The 20,242-nt window shown below is 36.7% G+C and overlaps 1 protein-coding gene and 1 long non-coding RNA gene across 2 annotated transcripts in view; one reads left to right on the top strand and one right to left on the bottom strand.

Moving 5' to 3' along the window:
• The window catches only part of LOC118383953 (collagen alpha-1(VI) chain-like), a 107,202-nt gene that overhangs the window by 70,083 nt on the left and 16,877 nt on the right, over positions 1 to 20,242 (top strand). Inside the window, exons 24-25 of the mRNA XM_052508061.1 lie at positions 8,723 to 8,788; positions 17,749 to 17,784. Of these exons, the coding sequence (XP_052364021.1) occupies positions 8,723 to 8,788; positions 17,749 to 17,784 (102 nt within the window). The remainder of the gene's footprint in view (positions 1 to 8,722; positions 8,789 to 17,748; positions 17,785 to 20,242) is intronic.
• On the bottom strand, positions 11,291 to 17,681 carry LOC127923882 (uncharacterized). Its single transcript, XR_008116004.1, has 3 exons — positions 17,471 to 17,681; positions 16,520 to 16,623; positions 11,291 to 11,445 (listed from the first exon to the last, which is right to left on the bottom strand). It is a non-coding gene; the product is annotated as an uncharacterized LOC127923882 (long non-coding RNA).

The raw sequence follows: 20,242 nt of genomic DNA, 5'->3' as shown, positions 1-20,242 counted from the left end.
TTGTTCTGGTATAGTATGGTACACCTTGTTCTGGTATAGTATGGTACACCTTGTTCTGGTATAGTATGGTATAATATACACCTTGTTCTGGTATAGTATGGTACACCTTGTTCTGGTACATTATGGTACACCTTGTTCTGGTATAGTATGGTACACCTTGTTCTGGTATAGTATGGTACACCTTGTTCTGGTATAGTATGGTATAATATACACCTTGTTCTGGTATAGTATGGTACACCTTGTTCTGGTACATTATGGTACACCTTGTTCTGGTATAGTATGGTACAACTTGTTCTGGTACATTATGGTACACCTTGTTCTGGTATAGTATGGTACACCTTGTTCTGGTATAGTATGGTACACCTTGTTCTGGTATAGTATGGTACACCTTGTTCTGGTATAGCATGGTACACCTTGTTCTGGTATAGTATGGTACACCTTGTTGTGGTATAGCATGGTACACCTTGTTCTGGTATAGTATGGTACACCTTGTTCTGGTATAGTATGGTACACCTTGTTCTGGTATAGTATGGTACACCTTGTTGTGGTATAGTATGGTACACCTTGTTCTGGTATAGCATGGTACACCTTGTTCTGGTACATTATGGTACACCTTGTTCTGGTATAGCATGGTACACCTTGTTCTGGTATAGTATGGTACACCTTGTTCTGGTACATTATGGTACACCTTGTTCTGGTACATTATGGTACACCTTGTTCTGGTATAGTATGGTACACCTTGTTCTGGTATAGTATGGTACACCTTGTTCTGGTATAGTATGGTATAATATACACCTTGTTCTGGTATAGTATGGTACACCTTGTTCTGGTACATTATGGTACACCTTGTTCTGGTATAGTATGGTACACCTTGTTCTGGTATAGTATGGTACACCTTGTTCTGGTATAGTATGGTATAATATACACCTTGTTCTGGTATAGTATGGTACACCTTGTTCTGGTACATTATGGTACACCTTGTTCTGGTATAGTATGGTACAACTTGTTCTGGTACATTATGGTACACCTTGTTCTGGTATAGTATGGTACACCTTGTTCTGGTATAGTATGGTACAACTTGTTCTGGTATAGTATGGTATAATATACACCTTGTTCTGGTATAGCATGGTACACCTTGTTCTGGTATAGCATGGTACACCTTGTTCTGGTATAGTATGGTACACCTTGTTGTGGTATAGCATGGTACACCTTGTTCTGGTATAGTATGGTACACCTTGTTCTGGTATAGTATGGTACACCTTGTTCTGGTATAGTATGGTACACCTTGTTGTGGTATAGTATGGTACACCTTGTTCTGGTATAGCATGGTACACCTTGTTCTGGTACAGTATGGTACACCTTGTTCTGGTATAGCATGGTACACCTTGTTCTGGTATAGTATGGTACACCTTGTTCTGGTACATTATGGTACACCTTGTTCTGGTACATTATGGTACACCTTGTTCTGGTATAGTATGGTACACCTTGTTCTGGTATAGTATGGTACACCTTGTTCTGGTATAGTATGGTACACCTTGTTCTGGTACATTATGGTACACCTTGTTCTGGTACACCTTGTTCTGGTATAGTATGGTACACCTTGTTCTGGTATAGTATGGTACACCTTGTTCTGGTATAGTATGGTACACCTTGTTCTGGTACATTATGGTACACCTTGTTCTGGTATAGTATGGTACACCTTGTTCTGGTATAGCATGGTACACCTTGTTCTGGTATAGTATGGTACACCTTGTTCTGGTACATTATGGTACACCTTGTTCTGGTATAGTATGGTACACCTTGTTCTGGTATAGTATGGTACACCTTGTTGTGGTATAGTATGGTACACCTTGTTCTGGTATAGTATGGTACACCTTGTTCTGGTATAGTATGGTACACCTTGTTCTGGTATAGTATGGTACACCTTGTTCTGGTACATTATGGTACACCTTGTTCTGGTATAGCATGGTACACCTTGTTCTGGTATAGTATGGTACACCTTGTTCTGGTACATTATGGTACACCTTGTTCTGGTACATTATGGTACACCTTGTTCTGGTATAGTATGGTACACCTTGTTCTGGTATAGTATGGTACACCTTGTTCTGGTACATTATGGTACACCTTGTTCTGGTATAGTATGGTACACCTTGTTCTGGTATAGTATGGTACACCTTGTTCTGGTATAGTATGGTACACCTTGTTCTGGTACATTATGGTACACCTTGTTCTGGTACATTATGGTACACCTTGTTCTGGTATAGTGTGGTACACCTTGTTCTGGTATAGTATGGTACACCTTGTTCTGGTATAGTATGGTACACCTTGTTCTGGTATAGTTTGGTACACCTTGTTGTGGTATAGTATGGGATAATATACACCTTGTTCTGGTATAGTATGGTACACCTTGTTCTGGTACATTATGGTACACCTTGTTCTGGTATAGTATGGTACACCTTGTTCTGGTATAGTATGGTACACCTTGTTCTGGTATAGTATGGTACACCTTGTTCTGGTATAGTATGGTACACCTTGTTGTGGTATAGTATGGGATAATATACACCTTGTTCTGGTATAGTATGGTACACCTTGTTCTGGTACATTATGGTACACCTTGTTCTGGTATAGTATGGTACACCTTGTTCTGGTATAGTATGGTACACCTTGTTCTGGTATAGTATGGTACACCTTGTTGTGGTATAGTATGGGATAATATACACCTTGTTCTGGTATAGTATGGTACACCTTGTTCTGGTACATTATGGTACACCTTGTTCTGGTATAGTATGGTACACCTTGTTCTGGTATAGTATGGTACACCTTGTTCTGGTATAGTATGGTACACCTTGTTCTGGTATAGTGTGGTACACCTTGTTCTGGTATAGTATGGTACACCTTGTTCTGGTACATTATGGTACACCTTGTTCTGGTATAGTATGGTACACCTTGTTCTGGTACACCTTGTTCTGGTATAGTATGGTACACCTTGTTCTGGTATAGTATGGTACACCTTGTTGTGGTATAGTATGGGATAATATACACCTTGTTCTGGTATAGTATGGTACACCTTGTTCTGGTATAGTATGGTACACCTTGTTGTGGTATAGTATGGGATAATATACACCTTGTTCTGGTATAGTATGGTACACCTTGTTCTGGTATAGTATGGTACACCTTGTTCTGGTATAGTATGGTACACCTTGTTCTGGTATAGTATGGTACACCTTGTTCTGGTATAGTATGGTACACCTTGTTCTGGTATAGTATGGGATAATATACACCTTGTTCTGGTATAGTATGGTACACCTTGTTCTGGTACATTATGGTACACCTTGTTCTGGTATAGTATGGTACACCTTGTTCTGGTATAGTATGGGATAATATACACCTTGTTCTGGTAGTATGGGATAATATACACCTTGTTCTGGTATAGTATGGTAATATACACCTTGTTCTTGTACATTATGGTACACCTTGTTCTGGTAATATGGTACACCTTGTTCTGGTATAGTATGGGATACACCTTGTTCTGGTATAGTATAGGATAATATACACCTTGTTCTGGTATAGTATGGGATAATATACACCTTGTTCTGGTATAGTATAGGATAATACCTTGTTCTGGTACATTATGGTATTGTTCTGGATAATATACACCTTGTTCTGGTATAGTATAGGATAATATACACCTTGTTGTGGTATAGTATGGGATAATATACACCTTGTTGTGGTATAGTATAGGATAATATACACCTTGTTGTGGTATAGTATGGGATAATATACACCTTGTTGTGGTATAGTATGGGATAATATACACCTTGTTGTGGTATAGTATGGGATAATATACACCTTGTTGTGGTATAGTATGGGATAATATACACCTTGTTGTGGTATAGTATAGGATAATATACACCTTGTTGTGGTATAGTATGGGATAATATACACCTTGTTGTGGTATAGTATGGGATAATATACACCTTGTTGTGGTATAGTATAGGATAATATACACCTTGTTGTGGTATAGTATGGGATAATATACACCTTGTTGTGGTATAGTATAGGATAATATACACCTTGTTGTGGTATAGTATGGGATAATATACACCTTGGTGTGGTATAGTATGGTATAATATACACCTTGTTCTGGTATAGTATAGGATAATATACACCTTGTTGTGGTATAGTATGGGATAATATACACCTTGTTGTGGTATAGTATGGGATAATATACACCTTGTTGTGGTATAGTATGGGATAATATACACCTTGTTCTGGTATAGTATGGTATAATATACACCTTGTTGTGGTACATTATTGTACACCTTGTTCTGGTATAGTATGGTATAATATACACCTTGTTCTGGTACAGTATGGTATAATATACACCTTGTTCTCGTACATTATAGTACACCTTGTTCTGGTATAGTATGGTACACCTTGTTCTGGTACATTATGGTACACCTTGTTCTGGTATTGTATGGTACACCTTGTTCTGGTACATTATGGTACACCTTGTTCTGGTATAGTATGGTACACCTTGTTCTGGTACATTATGGTACACCTTGTTCTGGTATAGTATGGTACACCTTGTTCTGGTAAATTATGGTACACCTTGTTCTGGTATAGTATGGCACACCTTGTTCTGGTATAGTATGGTACACCTTGTTCTGGTATAGTATAGGATAATATACACCTTGTTGTGGTATAGTATGGGATAATATACACCTTGTTGTGGTATAGTATGGTATAATATACACCTTGTTCTGGTATAGTATGGTATAATATACACCTTGTTCTGGTATAGTATGGTACACCTTGTTCTGGTACATTATGGTACACCTTGTTCTGGTATAGTATGGTACACCTTGTTCTGGTATAGTATGGGATAATATACACCTTGTTGTGGTATAGTATGGGATAATATACACCTTGTTGTGGTATAGTATGGGATAATATACACCTTGTTCTGGTACATTATGGTACACCTTGTTCTGGTATAGTATGGTACACCTTGTTCTGGTACATTATGGTACACCTTGTTCTGGTACAACTTGTTCTGGTATATTATGGTACACCTTGTTCTGGTACATTATGGTACACCTTGTTCTGGTATAGTATGGTACACCTTGTTCTTGTATAGTATGGGATAATATAATAATAATAATAATAATACACCTTGTTGTGGTATAGTATAGGATAATATACACCTTGTTGTGGTATAGTATGGGATAATATACACCTTGTTGTGGTATAGTATAGGATAATATACACCTTGTTGTGGTATAGTATAGGATAATATACACCTTGTTGTGGTATAGTATAGGATAATATACACCTTGTTGTGGTATAGTATGGGATAATATACACCTTGTTGTGGTATAGTATGGGATAATATACACCTTGTTGTGGTATAGTATAGGATAATATACACCTTGTTGTGGTATAGTATAGGATAATATACACCTTGTTGTGGTATAGTATGGGATAATATACACCTTGTTGTGGTATAGTATAGGATAATATACACCTTGTTGTGGTATAGTATGGGATAATATACACCTTGTTGTGGTATAGTATAGGATAATATACACCTTGTTGTGGTATAGTATGGGATAATATACACCTTGTTGTGGTATAGTATAGGATAATATACACCTTGTTGTGGTATAGTATAGGATAATATACACCTTGTTGTGGTATAGTATGGGATAATATACACCTTGTTGTGGTATAGTATGGGATAATATACACCTTGTTGTGGTATAGTATGGGATAATATACACCTTGTTGTGGTATAGTATAGGATAATATACACCTTGTTGTGGTATAGTATAGGATAATATACACCTTGTTGTGGTATAGTATGGGATAATATACACCTTGTTGTGGTATAGTATGGGATAATATACACCTTGTTGTGGTATAGTATAGGATAATATACACCTTGTTGTGGTATAGTATGGGATAATATACACCTTGTTGTGGTATAGTATAGGATAATATACACCTTGTTGTGGTATAGTATGGGATAATATACACCTTGTTGTGGTATAGTATGGTATAATATACACCTTGTTGTGGTATAGTATAGGATAATATACACCTTGTTGTGGTATAGTATAGGATAATATACACCTTGTTGTGGTATAGTATAGGATAATATACACCTTGTTGTGGTATAGTATGGGATAATATACACCTTGTTGTGGTATAGTATGGGATAATATACACCTTGTTGTGGTATAGTATAGGATAATATACACCTTGTTGTGGTATAGTATGGGATAATATACACCTTGTTGTGGTATAGTATAGGATAATATACACCTTGTTGTGGTATAGTATGGGATAATATACACCTTGTTGTGGTATAGTATGGTATAATATACACCTTGTTGTGGTATAGTATAGGATAATATACACCTTGTTGTGGTATAGTATAGGATAATATACACCTTGTTGTGGTATAGTATAGGATAATATACACCTTGTTGTGGTATAGTATAGGATAATATACACCTTGTTGTGGTATAGTATGGGATAATATACACCTTGTTGTGGTATAGTATGGGATAATATACACCTTGTTGTGGTATAGTATGGGATAATATACACCTTGTTGTGGTATAGTATGGGATAATATACACCTTGTTGTGGTATAGTATAGGATAATATACACCTTGTTGTGGTATAGTATGGGATAATATACACCTTGTTGTGGTATAGTATAGGATAATATACACCTTGTTGTGGTATAGTATGGGATAATATACACCTTGTTGTGGTATAGTATAGGATAATATACACCTTGTTCTGGTATAGTATGGGATAATATACACCTTGTTGTGGTATAGTATAGGATAATATACACCTTGATGTGGTATAGTATAGGATACTATACACCTTGTTGTGGTATAGTATGGGATAATATACACCTTGTTGTAGTATAGTATAGGATAATATACACCTTGTTGTGGTATAGTATAGGATAATATACACCTTGTTGTGGTATAGTATGGGATAATATACACCTTGTTGTGGTATAGTATGGGATAATATACACCTTGTTGTGGTATAGTATGGGATAATATACACCTTGTTGTTGTATAATATAGGATAATATACACCTTGTTGTGGTATAGTATAGGATAATATACACCTTGTTGTGGTATAGTATGGGATAATATACACCTTGTTGTGGTATAGTATGGGATAATATACACCTTGTTGTGGTATAGTATGGGATAATATACACCTTGTTGTGGTATAGTATGGGATAATATACACCTTGTTGTGGTATAGTATGGGATAATATACACCTTGTTGTGGTATAGTATAGGATAATATACACCTTGTTGTGGTATAGTATGGGATAATATACACCTTGTTGTGGTATAGTATAGGATAATATACACCTTGTTGTGGTATAGTATGGGATAATATACACCTTGTTGTGGTATAGTATAGGATAATATACACCTTGTTGTGGTATAGTATGGGATAATATACACCTTGTTGTGGTATAGTATAGGATAATATACACCTTGTTGTGGTATAGTATAGGATACTATACACCTTGTTGTGGTATAGTATGGGATAATATACACCTTGTTGTAGTATAGTATAGGATAATATACACCTTGTTGTGGTATAGTATGGGATAATATACACCTTTTTGTGGTACTATCTGTTTTCTTCTGGCAGGGTAAGGGATCCCCCGTTGGGATTGAAAACACATCACCATCGGATGTTCCTACAACATAGTGTTCAGACAAAGGGTTACTGAATCCTGCAATGCTTTTTTCCACCAGTTTTAAATAGTCTTTGTCCTTTGTTCTCAAATATCTTCGTACCATCTAGAGAGAGAACCTTTCAGCTTATTGTCTAAAGGTTTCCCTCTCATAAACTTTCTGACAAAACGTTCACTCAAGTCGCTCTACCTGTGTGTGTTACCTTGTCTCTCTACCTGTGTGTGTTACCTTGTCTCTCTACCTGTGTGTTACCTTGTCTCTCTACCTGTGTGTTACCTTGTCTCTCTACCTGTGTGTTACCTTGTCTCTCTACCTGTGTGTTACCTTGTCTCTCTACCTGTGTGTTACCTTGTCTCTCTACCTGTGTGTTACCTTGTCTCTCTACCTGTGTGTGTTACCTTGTCTCTCTTAACTGTGTGTGTTACCTTGTCTCTCTACCTGTGTGTGTTACCTTGTCTCTCTACCTGTGTGTTACCTTGTCTCACTACCTGTGTGTGTTACCTTGTCTCTCTACCTGTGTGTGTTACCTTGTCTCTCTACCTGTGCGTGTTACCTTGTCTCTCTACCTGTGTGTTACCTTGTCTCACTACCTGTGTGTGTTACCTTGTCTCTCTACCTGTGTGTTACCTTGTCTCTCTACCTGTGTGTGTTACCTTGTCTCTCTACCTGTGTGTTACCTTGTCTCTCTACCTGTGTGTTACCTTGTCTCTCTACCTGTGTGTTACCTTGTCTCTCTACCTGTGTGTTACCTTGTCTCTCTACCTGTGTGTTACCTTGTCTCTCTACCTGTGTGTGTTACCTTGTCTCTCTACCTGTGTGTTACCTTGTCTCTCTACCTGTGTGTTAACTTGTCTCTCTACCTGTGTGTTACCTTGTCTCTCTACCTGTGTGTTACCTTGTCTCTCTACCTGTGTGTTACCTTGTCTCTCTACCTGTGTGTTACTAAGTCTCTCGTATGTTTCTCCCTGCAGAACAACTCCCCAGGACTCCCAGGGAACAAAGGAGGCAAAGGACACAGAGGACCTGAAGGAAACCCGGTGAGCAAGAGAGAAAGAGACCATAGTGAAGAGTCCCTTCAGCCAGCTTGTTCTGAGGCTCAGCTCACTAACCCAAACCAACCCACCAAAGCCTCAGGACAGTACCCAGAAAATCTGGTCCAACCCAATCATCACAAAGGAAAAATAAAAATATATCACCTAAAAATCACAGTAAACTTCAATGCTATTTGTCTCTAAACAGAAGTATATGGTGACCACTGTGACTGATAGAAACCTGAGGAAAACCATGACTAGGTATAGACTCAGAGAGGACAGTCTGTCTATAGAGACCGGTCATCACAGACAGATCTGGCTACCCAGAGAGGACAGTCTGGCCATAGAAACCGGTCATCACAGACAGATCTGGCTACCCAGAGAGGACAGTCTGGCCATAGAAACCGGTCATCACAGACAGATCTGGCTACCCAGAGAGGACAGTCTGGCCATAGAAACCGGTCATCACAGACAGATCTGGCTACCCAGAGAGGACAGTCTGGCCATAGAAACCGGTCATCACAGACAGATCTGGCTACCCAGAGAGGACAGTCTGCCCTCAGAGAGCAGTGAAGACAGTGCTGCATTTTCTCCTAAACTGACAGAACCAAACAGACTTAGGGGCCAATTTCTTTCCAAAAATTGAAAACAAATGCAAACATTTTGAAACCAAAACAGAAAAGGAGAAAATCCAATATATATTGTCATTTTAGCTTAGAGACAGCCAGTATAACAACCAATCAGAACCTTACTACCTGTAGAACAACCAATCAGAACATTAACATTACTACCTGTAGAACAACCAATCAGAACATTAACATTACTACTTGTAGAACAACCAATCAGATCATTAACATTACCACCTGTAGAACAACCAATCAGAACAGTACTACCTGTAGAACAACCAATCAGAACAGTACTACCTGTAGAACAACCAATCAGAACATTAACAGTAGAACATGTAGTCTGTAGTCTTATAACAATAGAACATGTAGTCTATAGTCTGTAGTCTTATAACAGTAGAACATGTAGTCTGTAGTCTGTAGTCTTATAACAGTAGAACATGTAGTCTGTAGTCTGTAGTCTTATAACAATAGAACATGTAGTCTGTAGTCTGTAGTCTTATAACAATAGAACATGTAGTCTGTAGTCTTATAACAATAGAACATGTAGTCTGTAGTCTGTAGTCTTATAACAGTAGAACATGTAGTCTGTAGTCTGTAGTCTTATAACAATAGAACATGTAGTCTGTAGTCTATAGTCTTATAACAGTAGAACATGTAGTCTGTAGTCTTATAACAGTAGAACATGTAGTCTGTAGTCTTATAACAGTAGAACATGTAGTCTGTAGTCTTATAACAGTAGAACATGTAGTCTGTAGTCTTATAACAGTAGAACATGTAGTCTGTAGTCTGTAGTCTTATAACAGTAGAACATGTAGTCTGTAGTCTTATAACAGTAGAACATGTAGTCTTATAACAGTAGAACATGTAGTCTGTAGTCTATAGTCTTATAACAGTAGAACATGTAGTCTATAGTCTATAGTCTTATAACAGTAGAACATGTAGTCTGTAGTCTTATAACAGTAGAACATGTAGTCTGTAGTCTGTAGTCTTATAACAGTAGAACATGTAGTCTGTAGTCTTATAACAGTAGAACATGTAGTCTGTAGTCTTATAACAGTAGAACATGTAGTCTGTAGTCTTATAACAGTAGAACATGTAGTCTGTAGTCTGTAGTCTTATAACAGTAGAACATGTAGTCTGTAGTCTTATAACAAACATATAATAACATAGAACATGTAGTCTGTAGTCTGTAGTCTTATAACAGTAGAACATGTAGTCTGTAGTCTTATAACAGTAGAACATGTAGTCTGTAGTCTGTAGTCTTATAACAGTAGAACATGTAGTCTGTAGTCTTATAACAATAGAACATGTAGTCTGTAGTCTTATAACAGTAGAACATGTAGTCTGTAGTCTGTAGTCTTATAACAGTAGAACATGTAGTCTGTAGTCTTATAACAGTAGAACATGTAGTCTGTAGTCTGTAGTCTTATAACAGTAGAACATGTAGTCTGTAGTCTTATAACAATAGAACATGTAGTCTGTAGTCTTATAACAGTAGAACATGTAGTCTGTAGTCTTATAACAGTAGAACATGTAGTCTGTAGTCTTATAACAGTAGAACATGTAGTCTGTAGTCTTATAACAATAGAACATGTAGTCTGTAGTCTTATAACAGTAGAACATGTAGTCTGTAGTCTGTAGTCTTATAACAGTAGAACATGTAGTCTGTAGTCTGTAGTCTTATAACAATAGAACATGTAGTCTGTAGTCTTATAACAGTAGAACATGTAGTCTATAGTCTTATAACAGTAGAACATGTAGTCTGTAGTCTTATAACAGTAGAACATGTAGTCTGTAGTCTTATAACAGTAGAACATGTAGTCTGTAGTCTGTAGTCTTATAACAGTAGAACATGTAGTCTGTAGTCTTATAACAATAGAACATGTAGTCTGTAGTCTGTAGTCTTATAACAGTAGAACATGTAGTCTGTAGTCTGTAGTCTATAGTCTTATAACAGTAGAACATGTAGTCTGTAGTCTTATAACAGTAGAACATGTAGTCTGTAGTCTGTAGTCTTATAACAGTAGAACATGTAGTCTGTAGTCTGTAGTCTTATAACAATAGAACATGTAGTCTGTAGTCTTATAACAGTAGAACATGTAGTCTGTAGTCTGTAGTCTGTAGTCTATAGTCTTTTAACAATAGAACATGTAGTCTGTAGTCTTATAACAATAGAACATGTAGTCTGTAGTCTGTAGTCTTATAACAGTAGAACATGTAGTCTGTAGTCTGTAGTCTTATAACAGTAGAACATGTAGTCTGTAGTCTTATAACAGTAGTCTTATAAGTCTTATAACAATAGAACATGTAGTCTGTAGTCTGTAGTCTTATAACAATAGAACATGTAGTCTGTAGTCTGTAGTCTTATAACAATAGAACATGTAGTCTGTAGTCTTATAACAGTAGAACATGTAGTCTGTAGTCTTATAACAATAGAACATGTAGTCTGTAGTCTTATAACAGTAGAACATGTAGTCTGTAGTCTTATAACAATAGAACATGTAGTCTGTAGTCTTATAACAGTAGAACATGTAGTCTGTAGTCTTATAACAGTAGAACATGTAGTCTGTAGTCTTATAACAATAGAACATGTAGTCTGTAGTCTGTAGTCTTATAACAATAGAACATGTAGTCTGTAGTCTGTAGTCTTATAACAGTAGAACATGTAGTCTGTAGTCTTATAACAGTAGAACATGTAGTCTGTAGTCTATAGTCTTATAACAGTAGAACATGTAGTCTGTAGTCTGTAGTCTTATAACAGTAGAACATGTAGTCTGTAGTCTTATAACAATAGAACATGTAGTCTGTAGTCTTATAACAGTAGAACATGTAGTCTGTAGTCTTATAACAATAGAACATGTAGTCTGTAGTCTTATAACAGTAGAACATGTAGTCTGTAGTCTGTAGTCTTATAACAATAGAACATGTAGTCTGTAGTCTTATAACAGTAGAACATGTAGTCTGTAGTCTTATAACAGTAGAACATGTAGTCTGTAGTCTTATAACAGTAGAACATGTAGTCTGTAGTCTTATAACAGTAGAACATGTAGTCTGTAGTCTTATAACAATAGAACATGTAGTCTGTAGTCTTATAACAGTAGAACATGTAGTCTGTAGTCTACAGTCTTATAACAATAGAACATGTAGTCTGTAGTCTATAGTCTTATAACAGTAGAACATGTAGTCTGTAGTCTACAGTCTTATAACAGTAGAACATGTAGTCTGTAGTCTTTTAACAATAGAACATGTAGTCTATAGTCTGTAGTCTTATAACAATAGAACATGTAGTCTGTAGTCTTATAACAGTAGAACATGTAGTCTGTAGTCTTATAACAGTAGAACATGTAGTCTGTAGTCTTATAACAATAGAACATGTAGTCTGTAGTCTGTAGTCTTATAACAAGTAGAACATGTAGTCTGTAGTCTGTAGTCTTATAACAATAGAACATGTAGTCTGTAGTCTGTAGTCTTATAACAGTAGAACATGTAGTCTGTAGTCTGTAGTCTTATAACAATAGAACATGTAGTCTGTAGTCTGTAGTCTTATAACAATAGAACATGTAGTCTGTAGTCTACAGTCTTATAACAATAGAACATGTAGTCTGTAGTCTTATAACAATAGAACATGTAGTCTGTAGTCTTATAACAATAGAACATGTAGTCTGTAGTCTTATAACAATAGAACATGTAGTCTGTAGTCTTATAACAATAGAACATGTAGTCTATAGTCTGTAGTCTTATAACAGTAGAACATGTAGTCTGTAGTCTGTAGTAGAACTGTAGTCTGTAGTCTTATAACAATAGAACATGTAGTCTGTAGTCTTATCTGTAGTCTTATAACAATAGAACATGTAGTCTGTAGTCTGTAGTCTGTAGTCTGTAGTCATGTAGTCTGTAGTCTGTAGTCTTATAACAATAGAACATGTAGTCTGTAGTCTGTAGTCTGTATCTTATAACAATAGAACATGTAGTCTGTAGTCTTATAACAGTAGAACATGTAGTCTTATAACAATAGTCTGTAATAACAATAGAACATGTAGTCTGTAGTCTGTAGTCTTATAACAATAGAACATGTAGTCTGTAGTCTGTAGTCTGTAGTCTTATAACAATAGAACATGTAGTCTGTAGTCTGTAGTCTTATAACAGTAGAACATGTAGTCTGTCTGTAGTCTTATAACAATAGAACATGTAGTCTGTAGTCTTATAACAATAGAACATGTAGTCTGTAGTCTGTAGTCTTATAACAGTAGAACATGTAGTCTGTAGTCTTATAACAATAGAACATGTAGTCTGTAGTCTGTAGTCTTATAGTCTGTAGTCTTATAAACAGTAGAACATGTAGTCTGTAGTCTTATAACAGTAGAACATGTAGTCTGTAGTCTTATAACAATAGAACATGTAGTCTGTAGTCTTATAACAGTAGAACATGTAGTCTGTAGTCTTATAACAATAGAACATGTAGTCTGTAGTCTTATAACAATAGAACATGTAGTCTGTAGTCTTATAACAATAGAACATGTAGTCTGTAGTCTGTAGTCTTATAACAGTAGAACATGTAGTCTGTAGTCTTATAACAATAGAACATGTAGTCTGTAGTCTGTAGTCTTATAACAGTAGAACATGTAGTCTGTAGTCTGTAGTCTTATAACAATAGAACATGTAGTCTGTAGTCTGTATATACAATAGAACATGTAGTCTGTAGTCTGTAGTCTTATAACAGTAGAACATGTAGTCTGTAGTCTGTAGTCTTATAACAATAGAACATGTAGTCTGTAGTCTTATAACAATAGAACATGTAGTCTGTAGTCTTATAACAATAGAACATGTAGTCTGTAGTCTTATAACAGTAGAACATGTAGTCTGTAGTCTTATAACAGTAGAACATGTAGTCTGTAGTCTTATAACAATAGAACATGTAGTCTGTAGTCTACAGTCTTATAACAGTAGAACATGTAGTCTGTAGTCTTATAACAATAGAACATGTAGTCTGTAGTCTTATAACAGTAGAACATGTAGTCTATAGTCTTATAACAGTAGAACATGTAGTCTGTAGTCTTATAACAGTAGAACATGTAGTCTGTAGTCTTATAACAGTAGAACATGTAGTCTGTAGTCTTATAACAATAGAACATGTAGTCTGTAGTCTTATAACAATAGAACATGTAGTCTGTAGTCTTATAACAGTAGAACATGTAGTCTGTAGTCTTATAACAATAGAACATGTAGTCTGTAGTCTTATAACAGTAGAACATGTAGTCTGTAGTCTGTAGTCTTATAACAATAGAACATGTAGTCTGTAGTCTTATAACAATAGAACATGTAGTCTGTAGTCTTATAACAATAGAACATGTAGTCTGTAGTCTTATAACAGTAGAACATGTAGTCTGTAGTCTTATAACAATAGAACATGTAGTCTGTAGTCTTATAACAATAGAACATGTAGTCTGTAGTCTTATAACAATAGAACATGTAGTCTGTAGTCTTATAACAATAGAACATGTAGTCTGTAGTCTTATAACAATAGAACATGTAGTCTGTAGTCTTATAACAATAGAACATGTAGTCTGTAGTCTTATAACAGTAGAACATGTAGTCTGTAGTCTTATAACAATAGAACATGTAGTCTGTAGTCTTATAACAGTAGAACATGTAGTCTGTAGTCTTATAACAATAGAACATGTAGTCTGTAGTCTTATAACAATAGAACATGTAGTCTGTAGTCTTATAACAGTAGAACATGTAGTCTGTAGTCTTATAACAGTAGAACATGTAGTCTGTAGTCTTATAACAATAGAACATGTAGTCTGTAGTCTTATAACAATAGAACATGTAGTCTGTAGTCTTATAACAATAGAACATGTAGTCTGTAGTCTTATAACAATAGAACATGTAGTCTATAGTCTTATAACAGTAGAACATGTAGTCTGTAGTCTTATAACAATAGAACATGTAGTCTATAGTCTTATAACAATAGAACATGTAGTCTGTAGTCTTATAACAGTAGAACATGTAGTCTGTAGTCTTATAACAGTAGAACATGTAGTCTGTAGTCTTATAACAATAGAACATGTAGTCTGTAGTCTTATAACAGTAGAACATGTAGTCTGTAGTCTTATAACAATAGAACATGTAGTCTGTAGTCTTATAACAGTAGAACATGTAGTCTATAGTCTTATAACAATAGAACATGTAGTCTGTAGTCTTATAACAATAGAACATGTAGTCTGTAGTCTTATAACAATAGAACATGTAGTCTGTAGTCTTATAACAATAGAACATGTAGTCTGTAGTCTGTAGTCTTATAACAATAGAACATGTAGTCTGTAGTCTGTAGTCTTATAACAGTAGAACATGTAGTCTGTAGTCTTATAACAATAGAACATGTAGTCTGTAGTCTTATAACAATAGAACATGTAGTCTGTAGTCTGTAGTCTTATAACAATAGAACATGTAGTCTGTAGTCTTATAACAATAGAACATGTAGTCTGTAGTCTGTAGTCTTATAACAGTAGAACATGTAGTCTGTAGTCTGTAGTCTTATAACAGTAGAACATGTAGTCTGTAGTCTTATAACAATAGAACATGTAGTCTGTAGTCTTATAACAATAGAACATGTAGTCTGTAGTCTGTAGTCTTATAACAATAGAACATGTAGTCTGTAGTCTTATAACAGTAGAACATGTAGTCTGTAGTCTTATAACAATAGAACATGTAGTCTATAGTCTTATAACAATAGAACATGTAGTCTATAGTCTGTAGTCTTATAACAATAGAACATGTAGTCTGTAGTCTGTAGTCTTATAACAATAGAACATGTAGTCTGTAGTCTTATAACAATAGAACATGTAGTCTGTAGTCTTATAACAATAGAACATGTAGTCTGTAGTCTTATAACAGTAGAACATGTAGTCTGTAGTCTGTAGTCTTATAACAATAGAACATGTAGTCTGTAGTCTGTAGTCTTATAACAATAGAACATGTAGTCTGTAGTCTGTAGTCTTATAACAATAGAACATGTAGTCTGTAGTCTGTAGTCTTATAACAATAGAACATGTAGTCTGTAGTCTTATAACAGTAGAACATGTAGTCTGTAGTCTTATAACAGTAGAACATGTAGTCTGTAGTCTTATAACAGTAGAACATGTAGTCTGTAGTCTTATAACAATAGAACATGTAGTCTGTAGTCTGTAGTCTTATAACAATAGAACATGTAGTCTGTAGTCTGTAGTCTTATAACAATAGAACATGTAGTCTGTAGTCTGTAGTCTTATAACAGTAGAACATGTAGTCTGTAGTCTTATAACAGTAGAACATGTAGTCTGTAGTCTTATAACAGTAGAACATGTAGTCTGTAGTCTTATAACAGTAGAACATGTAGTCTGTAGTCTTATAACAGTAGAACATGTAGTCTGTAGTCTGTCGTCTACAGTCTGTAGTCTTATAACAGTAGAACATGTAGTCTATAGTCTGTAGTCTTATAACAGTAGAACATGTAGTATGTAGTCTGTAGTCTTATAACAGTAGAACATGTAGTCTGTAGTCTTATAACAGTAGAACATGTAGTCTATAGTCTGTAGTCTTATAACAGTAGAACATGTAGTCTGTAGTCTGTAGTCTTATAACAATAGAACATGTAGTCTGTAGTCTTATAACAGTAGAACATGTAGTCTGTAGTCTGTAGTCTTATAACAGTAGAACATGTAGTCTGTAGTCTTATAACAGTAGAACATGTAGTCTGTAGTCTTATAACAGTAGAACATGTAGTCTGTAGTCTGTAGTCTTATAACAATAGAACATGTAGTCTGTAGTCTGTAGTCTTATAACAGTAGAACATGTAGTCTGTAGTCTTAGTCTTATAACAGTAGAACATGTAGTCTGTAGTCTTATAACAATAGAACATGTAGTCTGTAGTCTTATAACAGTAGAACATGTAGTCTGTAGTCTGTAGTCTTATAACAATAGAACATGTAGTCTGTAGTCTGTAGTCTTATAACAATAGAACATGTAGTCTGTAGTCTTATAACAATAGAACATGTAGTCTGTAGTCTTATAACAATAGAACATGTAGTCTGTAGTCTTATAACAGTAGAACATGTAGTCTGTAGTCTACAGTCTTATAACAATAGAACATGTCGTCTGTAGTCTACAGTCTTATAACAGTAGAACATGTAGTCTGTAGTCTGTAGTCTGTAGTCTGTAGTCTGTAGTCTGTAGTCTGTAGTCTGTAGTCTGTAGTCTTATAACAATAGTTAGAAGAGTTTCTGTCAGCTGAAGGCAACTCATTTCCCTATAAGGTAATGCATGGCAACAAACCCTTTCTCTCTTTCTCTCTATTTACAGGGACCAGTCGGGCCTCCGGGACCTGCAGGAGCTGATGTGAGTCTAAATCAAGTTTTACCCTTATCCTCTAACCCTTGACCTCTAACCCCTGACCTTTATCTTTAAACTATAATGCTGACCCATAAACTGTATCCGATAAGCCCTGAGCTCTTATTGAGAACCCTACTGTTCTGGGATTGATGCTAGTGAAGACATGGAAGACATTTGGAAGAGTCTAGAATATCTTCCTGAGATGAAAACAGAAGAGACCCTGGGAGTCGGGGTGGGAGACCCTGTAGAGGACTGGAGAGAGAGGGGGGAGGGGCGTGGGGAGAGACAGAGAAAGAGAGAGAGAGGGCGGGCGCGGGGTAGAAGCAGAGGGAGGGAGGGAGGGAGGGAGGGAGGGAGGGAGGGAGGGAGGGAGGGAGGGAGGGAGGGAGGGAGGGGAGGGAGGGAGGAGGGAGGGAGGGAGGGAGGGAGGGGGAGGGAGGGAGGGAGGGAGGGAGGGAGGGAGGGAAAAGATGGCAGTTCCAGCTGTATGCTGTTCGGTAATGAGAACAGTCTGGCCTCTCAGACGCCATTTTGTAGGGTGACTCTTGGAAGACATTTGGAAGAGTCTAGTATATCTTCCTGAAATGAAAATGGAAAAAATGCTGGGAGTTGGGGTAGGAGACCCTGTAGAGGACTGGAGTATTTCATAAAACACCACGAGGAGACAGAGAGAGAGGAAGAAACAGAGAGAGGGAGAGGGAGAGAGGGCTGAGGGAGAGGGAGAGAGGGCAGAGGGAGAGGGCAGTTCAGCAGTCGGCTGTTCAGTAAGGAGAACAGTCTGAACTCTCATATGTCATTTTGTAGGGTGACTCAGCGTTACCATGGCAACCTCGCTCTACCCCGCCATTTCCTGGTTCTAAAGCCTGTCTCCTCAGAGTACTACTACAGTTGAAGTCGGAAGTTGACATACACTTAGCTTGGAGTCATTAAAACTCGTTTTTCAACCACTCCACAAATTTCTTGTTGACAAACTATAGTTTTGGCCAGTCGGTTAGGACATCTACTTTGTGCATGACACAAGTACTTTTTCCAACAATTGTTTACAGACACAATTCCAGTGGGTCTGAAGTTTACATACACGAAGTTGACTGTGGAAAATTCCAGAAAATGTACATATCTGAGTCAATGTGTACCTGTGGATGTATTTCAAGGCCTACCTTCAGACAAAGATCGTACTTTTTGGAGAAATGTCCTCTGGTCTGATGAAACAAAAATAAAACTGTTTGCTCATAATGACCATTGTTATGTTTGGAGGGAAAAGGGGGAGGGGCTTGCAAGCCGAAGAACACCATCCCAACCGTGAAGCACGGGGGTGGCAGCATCATGCTGTGGGGGTGCTTTGCTGCAGGAGGGACCGGTGCACTTCACAAAATAGATGGCATCATGAGGGAGGGAAATTATGTGGATATATTGAAGCAACATCTCAAGACATCAGTCAGGAAGTTAAAGCTTGGCCGCAAATGGGTCTTCCAAATGGACAATGACCCCAAGCATACTTCCAAAGTTGTGGCAAAATGGCTTAAGGACAACAAAGTCAAGGTATTGGAGTGGCCATCACAAAGCCCTGACCTCAATTCTATAGAAAATGTGTGGGCAGAACTGAAAAAGCGTGTGCGAGCAAGGAGGCCTACAAACCTGACTCAGTTACACCAGCTCTGTCAGGAGGAATGGGCCAAAATTCACCCAACTTATTGTGGGAAGCTTGTGGAAGGCTACTCGAAGCATTTGACGCAAGTTAAACAATTTAAAGGCAATGCTACCAAATACTAATTGAGTGTATGTAAACTTCTGACCCACTGGGAATGTGATGAAAGAAATTAAAGCTGAAATAAATCATTCTCTCTACTATTATTCTGACATTTCACGTTCTTAAAATAAAGTGGTGATCCTAACTGATCTAAAACAGGGAATTTTTACTTGGACTAAATGTCAGGAATTGTGAAAAACTGAGTTTAAATGTATTTGGCTATGGTGTATGTAAACTTCCGACTTCAACTCTATATTAGGAGTCTATAACACTTCATCAGGTTGTAAACTAACACTACAGGACGAGATGAGATAATATACTCTGCAATACATTATTTATCATTACTGTCATCTTACAAAAATATATATACTGTACAAACATCGAGTAAATAATCATTATGTACTGTATGCACAAAAAGCTTATTTCTCTTTTCATATCAAGAAGTTGATTAAACATCATGATCGTTACTCAGATGCACCTTGTGCTGGGGACAATAAAAGGCCACTGTAAAATGTGAAGTTTTGTCACACAACACAATTCCACAGATGTCTCAAGTTTTGAGGGAGCGTACAATTGGCATGCTGACTGCAGGAATGTCCACCAGAGCTGTTGCCAGAGAATTGAACGTTAATTTCTCTACCATAAGCCGCCTCCAACGTCATTTTAGAGAATTTGGCAGTATGTCCAACTGGCCTCACAATGTAACCACGCCAGCCC

Source organism: Oncorhynchus keta, unplaced genomic scaffold (assembly GCF_023373465.1).
Source record: "Oncorhynchus keta strain PuntledgeMale-10-30-2019 unplaced genomic scaffold, Oket_V2 Un_contig_3330_pilon_pilon, whole genome shotgun sequence".
Taxonomy (NCBI): domain Eukaryota; kingdom Metazoa; phylum Chordata; class Actinopteri; order Salmoniformes; family Salmonidae; genus Oncorhynchus; species Oncorhynchus keta.
This window is presented reverse-complemented; position numbering and strand designations above follow the sequence as displayed.